A 10,696-nucleotide genomic window follows, 5' to 3' on the forward strand; every position below is an offset into this window, starting at 1 on the left:
AAGCACAATGTTCAGGGCCATACAATGTGTTCATTGTACATATACAGCCTACAATGCACTGTAATACAGTATACAATACTAAAAGGGACAAAAATCAAAGGAGTAAACATGTGATCAATGTGCTTCTTCTTGTCTTTGGGCTGGGTCAGGCCAGAGCACTTTGTCGACATCACAAGCAATATTGTCCCTCCTGAGGCAACGGGGGAAGAAGCCTTGTGTGCCGTATCCAGCCCTGACACCTCACATACACACTCGTCCTCGTACATCGTTTCTTCTATCCATTCTCAGACTTTCTCCTTCCCACCTTCAACAACCTGTTTGCTCTCTGAACTGACTTATATTGGTTGTGTCACATCATTTGAAACAAGTGAAATCAATTTTGAGTGGTTGTGTTCAATCAATGACGTGTTCTCTATTTGTATTTGATTGTTGCCACTTGTGTTTACCAGTATGGATGACATGTGCATTAGAGTGCAGAATGTGTTTAGAGAATGAGAATGTGTTTAGAGTTTTGCTGAAAGTCTAAGTGAGATCTGTAAGTTGTGTTTTACAAAGTGAAATGGTTTAAGGTATTGACAACAGACTGCACAATTAGCTAAATGAGTTCAGGCAACTGAGAACTTTGTTCAGCCAATGAGTTTTAGGGTTTTAGCAATTGAGCAACAACTCAGGGCAAAGATATTCAGACTGTAGTTGCTGAGTGAGTTGAAATTCATAAGGTATGGTTCAGAATTATAACCACCTGAAATATCCTAAAATATATAATAAATAAAAAATAAATAAAATAAGGTTTCAGTCTTATCTTCATACTCCTCTATAGATAAGTGAAAAGGTGTAGTGGCAGATGATCATTGTACAACTGTATCAAATCTAATCTAAATACACAGGACAGCATCTAAAAACACTTTTAAAATGATTTTATTAATCATACCTTAGACAATGGTAGACATGGTAGCTTGCACTTTAATATTTGTTAAACACTGTTTTTGTGAAGCCAATATTTCTTTCCCTCAGAGGTTATGAGCATAATGTATACTCACGTGGTTTGATGGGCCTGCATACATACTAGTATTAAGAAAAAACTTTCTGTTAGGGATGATTGAGACTTGATGGTGGATCTCAGTGAATAATGTTAAAGGCAAACTCTTTTGTCCACAAGAGGGCATTGCAGTCCATAATATATCCTGTAGACTCAACATTTAGTTCAAGATACAGCATAAAAAAAAAGGTTTTAAAATGTAGTTGATTGAACTGATTACAATACATTATTCCATACTGTAAATGGCTGCTAAAAAACATAACGATAAACACTTTATCTTCTTAAAGGCATACTATGTAATGTTTCCCACATAGGCTACATGTACTAATTTTCAGTTTTTAATGCAACGGCCTATCAAAAAGAAAAGCATGTAGTTTATATGACCTGGAGGCATCAGGTGTTTTAGTTCACAGTTGATAATGCATAGTTAAAATTATGCAACACCAAACAAACATGTCACCAAGTAGTCTCACATAGCCAGGTCTCCACAGCACTGTGTCAGCGCTGGAGTATATCAACAAGTGCTTGAGTGTACTTTAACTTAACAGGCAAAAAAACATTCACTAGATTATATACATTTGTGTGTAATGCCCTTAATGTCACAATTTACTTTAAAAGATATATGTTATCTTTATATTTTGGTTTAAATAATCAGTGTAATAACAGCAAGACAGTGATGAGTACACAGTGTAATATGTTTCCTTCTCATTCTCTCTCCCTTTGCATATCTACACATCAACTTTGACTACGATCATTTATAGTCAAATGTCTGAACAATACATTCATATATTTTTTTCTCTTCAACAATATTGTATTTCCCCACCAAATGATGTTAAAAGCATATGTTTCAGTTCATGCTGTTTGGATGTAATAACCAACACAAAATCTTGCAGATTAAGCAGAGAAGCAAGATTATTAAGGCACTGTTATGAGAACATAGTGTCCTCAACCTCACATGCGTTTACTATTCCTGATCGTTGGGTTTTGAAAGTGGCGTGGTTGGGTTTTGGTATAAAAACATATAGGAGTCACACAGCAACCTGCGCACAAGTTCAGGAGCCTGGGAGGGGTTGGACCAAGCCAGCTCCTCCTCCGGCTGGGACAGGAAGTCACCTAGCTCAGGACAAGCTCGGATCTCAGGAATGTTGTAGCCATGTTGATCATCACCTAAAAGAAAGAGTAGCCTAAAGATTAGACATCAGCTCAAGAAGCGATAAAAACCAGTCACAGACGTCAGAGTGTAGCTTTATCCAAAACTGTTGAGGCTGCCTTATCAGAAAATGAGGCAGTCAAGGGTAACCACTTCTCAGAAAAATGTCATAGTTTGCACGAACATCAGAATAAAATTACTTGTATGGTAACTAATAATGACACCAATGAGAAACAACCTATTAATTCAAATAAACAAGCTGAAATCTATCTTACCGCATCTGTCTGCCATGCTGTCAAAAAAGAGCCAGGAGTGGGGATCAGAGCCGTATTTGACAAAGGACACATAGTGGCTTGTTTGAATGCAGAGCACAGCAAACAGCTGCATCATGTGCCTGGGCACAGGAGTATTAGAGGCTACATCTGCTGGTACTGCTAGAGTTTTGGGGGAGTGACCCTGCCGCGACGGATGTGTGTGAACCTTAAAGAAAAATAGAAAGTATAGAGTTACGGTATACACGTTTACAAGTTAGGTGAGTGGGATACTTGACATCTAAAACCAACTTCTGCTTCAAGCCATCTGGTTTTACCTGTGTGTTGCAGGTAGAGCAGTACTGTTTTATTCTCCCTGGTTGCAATTTGCGATCTGGTAGACAATGAAGACACTCGTACTCTGCCAAATGCCCACAAACGAAGCATTCCCTTGGAGCTGTTATGAAAAGTGTAACGGTATATCGGTAAGCATCTTTAAGCACTTCAAAAACACTATTAAAAAGTAGCATTCTATTCACATCCTTTATGACTTAAAATCAATTATGCCTGTTCCTCACAATTGTATAGAAGATCTGTGATGTCCAGCTCAGTGGAGGGAATGATGTGAGAAAACATCTTATACTTGTTTCCAAACCGTGGCATCTGAACCATTAGACAGGACGGCATCTGAGGGAAAAATAGGAAAGGCAATATTGGGTTTACGTTACTGTAAACAAGAAAAACTTGATTTAAACCCCCCCGGCTTCTTTTAATTTTAAGGAGGAGCACATGCTCACCTCTTCAAACTTGAGGTCTCCTGACAGGCAGGATGTGTCCAGCAGCTGTTGGACAGTGGGCATCTGTCCCATCTGTTCTTTTTCTAGAAAGACCTGGAAGGTATAGGCACCGTGACATATTTCTTGTCTCGATCTAAAAAAGAAACAGAATTTCAGTAACTTCATACAGTCAAATAGGACAGGATATTTAACTAAGAAATAAGATTGTACCTGAGCTTAAGCAGTGGCTCCATGCAAAGCACTTTCTGAAAGAGGACTGTGATGAACTCTTCTGGGTCTGCAGTGAAGCAAAGCAATTAAAAACCTATAGAATTGCAAGAGTAGGCTTCATTATGTTATAACGACTAAAGACTATTGGACTATAGACCAAATTACCATGACGTTGCGCTAACAACAATCACTTCCGGGTGGACAACAGGCTGATTTGACTTGCTTAGAAATGTGAAATCAGCACACAGGTTCATTTCTGGTGTCATTTTCGGCCGTTAACTGTAGTGTTTACAGATATATATAGTTAAACACAGTGGTCCGACTTGAGGTTTCTGATTTGCTTATTTTATGTACTGCGCTGCTTTGTTGCGTCCTTGCTAAACTAAATCCACCCAAAACTAGCAGTCCCAAATAGAGGTGAGATGTCACTGTTGGGTAAACTCATGTCATTTTCTTTAGTCTGTGACCCAACAGGTAGGCTAAAGTAGGTCTCCAACCTAACATTAGAGAAGGTTCTGTTATTAATGACATATTAAAAAAGGTCCTATGACATGCTGCTTTTTGGATGCTTTTATATAGACCTTAGTGGTCCCCTAATACTGTATCTGAAGTCTCTTTCCCGAAATTCAGCCTTGGTGCAGAATTACAGCCACTAGAGCCAGTCCCACAATGAGCTTTCCTTAGGATCTGCCATTTCTGTGTCTGTAGCTTTAAATGCTATTGAGGAGGCGAGAGGAGGGGGGGGGGGGGAAGGGGGGGGGGGGGGGGTGTGGCTTTGACCAACTGCCACTTTGCTTGTTTGGGGGTAATAAGGGTCTGGAAAGCTTAGGTCCTATGGCGCCATTTTGATGCTACCTAGCGCTCACCTGCCGTTAGCATTCCATTGACTGCCATTCATTTTGACAGCAAATAACTTTACATCTGAAGCGTTTAAAGACTTCGTTTGTCCATTGTTTATTTCTAAAGAAACACGACAATGGCTCCTTTACCTTGTACCTCACGTTATGGCTCCGTAGCAGACGTTTATGTAAAAATAAACGATTGTGTCATAACCCCGCGACATACTGTTGCATAGTAGAGGAATTACCGTACAGTACAGGAGAAGCTTGCAGGCAGTTTCATCTCACATTAGCCGTTTAAGTTTAATTACTAATGTTAACTAGCAATTTAGTTAGCAATAATTAGCCTGTGCCTATGTTATCTCCTTACATATACCTACACTCTCCGTCTCTCTCTCATAAGGGGCATATTCCAGATCGGCCCATCTGAGCTTTCATTTTCTCAAAGGCAGAGCAGGATACCCAGGGCTCAGTTTACACCCATCGCCATTTCTAGCCACTGGGGGACCATAGGCAGGCTGGGGGAACTCATAATGTTAAAAAAAACTCAAAGTGAAATGTTCATGCCATGGGACCTTTAAAGCATCAAACATGCATTTTAGATAAATGAGATTAACTTTGAAATAACTCATCCCCGTTTGCTTAACACTGTTAAATTGAATGTACATGACGGAACTTATTGTAAACAAACAGTAATTGGTTCTATGCTTTTTAACAATGCAGGTTGCAAAATAGGGATGTGTACCTTTTTCCTCTGTTCGGAAGGTGTCGCAGCCAAGCTGTTTACGGAAATTCATCACACTCGCAGCAGGCACAAACCCTTGTCTGCAATAAATACATTAGCTACCAGTGAGCAAACAACTCATACACTGAAATAGTTGCATACACCAAAACAATTAAGAGCAAACACAAAGACACACCTTCTTATGTAAGAAGGTTTTGAGCACATACACTCTTTTGTTAGCTAGTGAATAAAGAGTACCCATATCATTAAGACAGAGTGTACGTGTTTACCAGTTGAGACTATGTAAAATGTCATAATGTTCTTGTTTTGCAGACTAGATGATAATGCAAGGCGTTAGAAAAATTAATTCTTGAAGACACTGTTTATACCTGCGCAAACAGTTGACTATTTTTCTAAGCGTGCAGGTTATGGGTTTGTCCATGTCAGCAGGCTTTTGGCAGATATTCTCCAGGGTCATGGATGAGCCGAACAAACTTAAAAGAGAAAAGCACATTGTTTCATCAACTTGAATACAGTTCACCATGCTCCATTTAGTTGTACACGATCTCCTGCAAATAAAATTAATTTCCATAATGAGAGATTGAAGCAACTACAAGGAACTTTTAACTGGTTATTAAACAGTCAATGTACCACTTATGCCTTTATATGACCTACATAAGCAAATTAGACCATCAGTGAGAAGATTGGCTATTTCTATATAGTTATTTTTAATGCCTCTCCCGGGATCCCATTCCCCGCAAAATTAGACGAAACGATTTAAGGATTATAACATTTTATTTGGCCCTAAACCTATTGCTACCGAATGAATCAACACAAAATGAAAGTTTCTTGTAGTTGCTTTAGAGTAAATCTGAGCAGAATTTGCAAAAGTGTGTCAAATGCTCTGTGAGGTGAACTGGTTTTACCTGAAGAGTGTGGCATCAAGGTAACAGGAGTTGATGTGACCCTGAATCCCTTTCATTCTTCCCACTAACAAAGACAATGCCTTTGACTCAGGAATAGGTGGTGCATTCTCATCTGTGTCGTCAAATGGAGGAACTGCAAACAGCCAGCAAACAAAAAAAAGAGACATTGTACTCTGCAGTAGCTTCTCACCAGGCTTAAACACATTTAACTGTACAATCACACAGGCCTTTATGACTAATGATTAATCTGCTTTTCCAAAGCAGGAAGTTCACAGGAGTGTCAAATGTCTGTTCCACTAATAACAAAAAACTGCATCGTTTCAGGTGTTGTTCACATAATTTTATCTTCACTAAATCCTGCCTCAAAGTTCCTAAAATGTCAAGTTCCTCAAAACTGATTCTGTGATGTTGTGTGAATCATAAATTACAGGTAACTGAGATGAATGAAAAACTAAAAATACTAAACCTGTATATAACACTGGCACCCTGATCAAAATTTCAGAGTTTGCAAAGTGTCCTGTACAGTTTAAATGTTGCATAGTGTACTACTCAGTCCACAACAGTTCAGAGTAGACAATTACAAAAGGATGTTAGGTTAAGCTAAAGCTTCATTTTTAAGTAATAAAAATGAATAAAGTAAGTAGTAATAACACCCCCTCCCCCCCCCATCCCAACCCAATCCAATCCAGGCCCGCTACTTCCCCCCCCAAACCATGTTAACAAAAAGGAGTAAGCCTGCATTGCTCAGGAAAGGAAATAAAGACTAGTAATTGCAGTTATAACTCAACACCCAAACAAATGGTAATAATTATAAGTGGTGACAGTTTTATTACTAGTAACAATGATAAAAAGCAAAACCTGGACCTCGAGTCAAGCTCAGCAACGTCAGGAAGTTAAGGCATCAGTAGTGGCAGAGTGAAGGGAGTTACTTCCGTGCCAATTGTAACACAAATGGAAGAGGTTGCCCAGCAGGCTGAAGCGTATTTTAAAAAAAGGTACCGCAGCAATTTACAAGTAGATGAGGTTTCTTTTTCAGATTGAACATCATTTTTTCTTAGGCCATATATGAGGTAACCTCCTTTAACTATAAGGAGACAGGAGGGGGAAGTTTGCTTTTCCACATGATAGCAATGCACTTGTTTCCAGCGATCAAGGCTAGTTTGATAAAGAGTATATTTTTCCTCCTATCAGCTGTCCCCTAAGGCCCCCGACACACTAACCCGACGGCTGACCATTGGCAGAAAAAGCAGTCTGATCAGGACTGATCAGTCAGCTCCCTGAGGTCCAAAAGGTGCCTCAGAATACATCGAAGCGACACCGACTTGAGCGTATGTCCTGCGTGTGCGCAAGACGTAATACGTCTCCATAACAGCAGGCGGCGCTAAGCTGTATTGTCGCCCAAAACCGGCAGCTGATTGGACGAACGCGTCACGTGGGTCTAGCTGCTCCCGGATTTTTCAACCAGGCATAATGGCGGCTTCGTTCGGAATACGATCTCATATTTTACGAAGATAGTTCACCGAAACGTGTTTCTGAAAACATTTTAAGCGAGAAAGGTCAGTTTAAAAGATTTGTCAGATTTTGAGAGGCTTAGGCTCACCCCGCTCGTCATTTCTGGGTTAGCACTCTACAAATCAGATTGGTCATGGAGTCCGACTGCCTGCCCTCCGACCCAGCAAGTCGGTTCGGCCAAAATGAAGGCCGACAGCTCCTCCAACGGACGATGGCACGGAACACAACAAACAGACTTGAGTCACTGACCTCGCCAGACTGTCCGACGGCCGATTATCATTATCATTATTAGAAGTGTCTAACCTGGAGATGTGTCAGTGGGTTTGGAGGTCTCCCTTCCAGTAGAGGAGCAGAAGAACCTGCTATCAGGACTGCACTTTGTGACAGGAATGAACAAAGCCCTGTTCCCTTTGCAGGTGAAATACCTCTGGCTTCCATACATCCCATCAGAGCAGCCATTCACCTCATAGTCCTGAAACAAAACCAAATCAAGTGTGAGGTAGATGCCTAAAGCTGACAGAAATGGTAACTGTACAAAATGTTATAGTCACTCACCAATTCAATCCCAGCCCATTCACCAGTCTTCCCTTCAAGGGCCCCCAACCACTGGACAACCCCGTATACTGTGATCCCTGTGTTAGACACCACCTCTACCATGGATCCCACCTCCAAAGGCACATGAGATGTGCTTGAACTTTGGCTGTGAATGACACTCCGCTCTGTATCGTTGTCGCTCACTTGTCGTGCACGAGATCCTATATTCGGCATGGAGTTGATGCGCGTCACCGCTTTTCTGTTTAGACCTGTGGAGAGTATAAGGTTTTGGAAAGGCTGAAGGTTAGGACATTTGTTTTAGGCTTGTCACATGCTGCCTCATCAGATTGGCATCTAGCTAAAACTGAACATGTTACATAAGAGGTATGTAGACAGCTCAGAGTTCACAATGTGACAAAATGTCAGACCCCGTGATGAATCTGCTGTTTTACATTCCAGAGTAACAGGACCAGTTTTTCCAGTTCTTTTGCACCCCCTCTGGAGTTAGTTTTCTGAAAACTTTTAATAGCAGGATTTGATTAGCTGATTTCAGGGGAGGGGGATGGAGGTTGGGTTTGTTTTTTACCAAAAAGGATTTAGTTGGTGTTTTTTTTTTTTTTTTTTTTTAAAGGAATTTAGTTTGATAACTCAAAAAAGGACATCACTAGCAAGTATCTTGTGGTTAAGAAATGTCACATGTTGGGCGCCTGTGTAGCTCACTTGGTAGAGCACATGCCCATATGCAGAGGCTCAGTCCTTGCAACAGCGGCCGCGGGTTCGGTTCCGACCTGCGGCCCTTTGCTGCATGTCATCACCCTTCTCTCTACCCTTTCAAGTCTAATCTGTCCTATCAACAATAAAGGCCTAAAAATGCCCCCCCCCCCCCCCCAAAAAAAAAATCATTTAAAAAAAAAGTTGTCACAAAAGAAATAAATGTCACATGTTGACTTCAAAAGAGGCTGACCAAGCTTCAACTATTACCACTTTACTTACCCCCACATTGGCCATCTTTCCAGTGCAGTCCGAGGGGAAGGGAGTAAGATGGGACCACCTGGACGATGTCTGCCGCACTGAACAAGGGCAGAGGAGCAGGTTTCTTGGATGACAAATTGTGATCACTGTCCTACAAGAAAACAGACACTCAACACTTGTATATGTACAGAACACAGATAAACGTTCTTGTGCATATTTTTCCACTAATGACAGAGTCACGCATCTCTCGAGCAATCTTTTGACTAATAACGTTTCACCCGAAATGATATGCTGATCAATATAACTATGCCTCTTCTACTTTGTTCTTTATGCCCCACACTACACCCACACTTTGATGCTGAAATTAAATAAACCAGACAAATAAATGTTACCCACCACAAATTCCACCTCAAAGCCAAGCATGTGCAGGTCGTCTTTGTTCTCCTTCCTCCCAATTTGCATCAGGTTCTTCACCACCCCTGGCAGGTGTCCCTTCTTGTTCTTCACCACCACCAGATCATCCTGAGACAGTTTACAGATAGCCGAGAACAGCTGGGGGTTACACAGCAGCTCCAGGCGTTTGCTTGCGGGGTAAACAAAGAGCAGGAGCTGGGCCTGGTGGCGGGTCAGAGGGTATGTGTCCTCCCTCCTCACGATGCCTCCGCTCTTGGGGCTCCCTGCATTGCTGCCACCGCAGTACATCAGCCCTATCAGCTCTCCAGGCTGCAACTCTGCCTCCACACGGCCAATACATCCTCGGCAGAAGCCTTTCCTCGTTTTCCCGCGTATCACGATGAAAAACTTCTCCTTTAGTACAGTTTTGGGCTCCATATTTCCACCTATATATTCTGTAACAGTTTAGAAGCAGGCAATATGCTTATAGAAACAGTTAATCTGTAGCAATACAACAGGAGTACATTAGTAGGTTACATTGTAGCCCAACATCTCCTATAAGGCTACTTGATTACAAAGTTGGGAGAACAGTAATTACACACGAATTTCAAATAAAAACATAATTTCCTTTTTAACAGTAGGCTACTCACTGTGACTTGGACAATACAAACAATTGCATAAAACGTATACTAGTATTTACAATTAGCTACAATTGTAAGAATATTGTATCACGTTAACACAATTCCAATACGTCCCTGCACGAGAGCTAGCTTATAAATTAGATTTAGGATACTCGACCAAACAAACCGAGGTGGTCTAACGTTCCTTTTCTAACTAATATTCATTAGAGAGTCGGTTTAGCCTTTGGAAAATAGAAACCGCTTGTTTACTTACTGTTTTCATTTGTCAAGAGCAATTATTCCGCGAACGGTTGCGCCACGGTTGCAACATGCAACATTAAATAATTATCCACAACGGAAGGTCTCTTCCTCTTGACTTGTACTGTGGGTGCGATAACCTGCAGACGTTTAAATTGGTGACCTGCGTGTGACCGACAACGCCCACTTGGCAGCTCCCAACTTCTCCGCCCTGAAACTGCCCACTCCACGAGATTTCCGCTGCAATACATGACCGTAGACTCGGTAAGAAAAGGGAGGATATTGTTGACTCTCTTTAAACTGTGTAAAAAGTGGCTACTCATTTGACATGCAACAACTGCCTATTTAAAATGATGGGGACAATGCACTCAAACTGTGAAAGAATGGCTAAAAGATCTATTGTGTTTCAACATGAAGTCTGGTCTGGATTATGTTTTTAATTAATTATCTGTCTAAGGGAAATACATAGAC

General features: G+C 41.1%; 1 protein-coding gene across 1 annotated transcript; it reads right to left on the reverse strand.

The window, feature by feature from the left end:
* Positions 1-905: 905 nt before the first annotated feature.
* On the reverse strand, positions 906-10,369 carry cyld2 (cylindromatosis (turban tumor syndrome) 2). Its single transcript, XM_078247836.1, has 14 exons — positions 10,242-10,369; positions 9,351-9,802; positions 8,976-9,105; positions 8,004-8,251; positions 7,752-7,920; positions 5,937-6,069; positions 5,400-5,504; positions 5,032-5,111; positions 3,448-3,514; positions 3,238-3,370; positions 3,019-3,127; positions 2,779-2,897; positions 2,465-2,669; positions 906-2,206 (listed from the first exon to the last, which is right to left on the reverse strand). Exons 2-14 carry the CDS (start codon positions 9,783-9,785, stop codon positions 2,004-2,006), a joined length of 2,136 nt encoding a protein of 711 aa, XP_078103962.1. The 5' UTR covers positions 9,786-9,802; positions 10,242-10,369; the 3' UTR covers positions 906-2,003.
* Positions 10,370-10,696: the final 327 nt, after the last annotated feature.

This window comes from Sander vitreus, chromosome 4, assembly GCF_031162955.1.
Source record: "Sander vitreus isolate 19-12246 chromosome 4, sanVit1, whole genome shotgun sequence".
Lineage (NCBI taxonomy): Eukaryota > Metazoa > Chordata > Actinopteri > Perciformes > Percidae > Sander > Sander vitreus.

What these genes read in the sequence shown, in the direction of transcription:
- cyld2 (XM_078247836.1), bottom strand. Translation starts at nt 9,785, where the DNA reads ATGGAGCCCAAAACTGTACTAAAGGAGAAGTTTTTCATCGTGATACGC. An exon ending in AATGGGCTGGGATTGAATTG is followed by an intron (nt 7,921 to 8,003) that starts GTGAGTGACTAT and finishes GTTTTGTTTCAG; the next exon opens with GACTATGAGGTGAATGGCTG. An exon ending in GAGACCTCAAGTTTGAAGAG is followed by an intron (nt 3,128 to 3,237) that starts GTGAGCATGTGC and finishes TTTTTCCCTCAG; the next exon opens with ATGCCGTCCTGTCTAATGGT.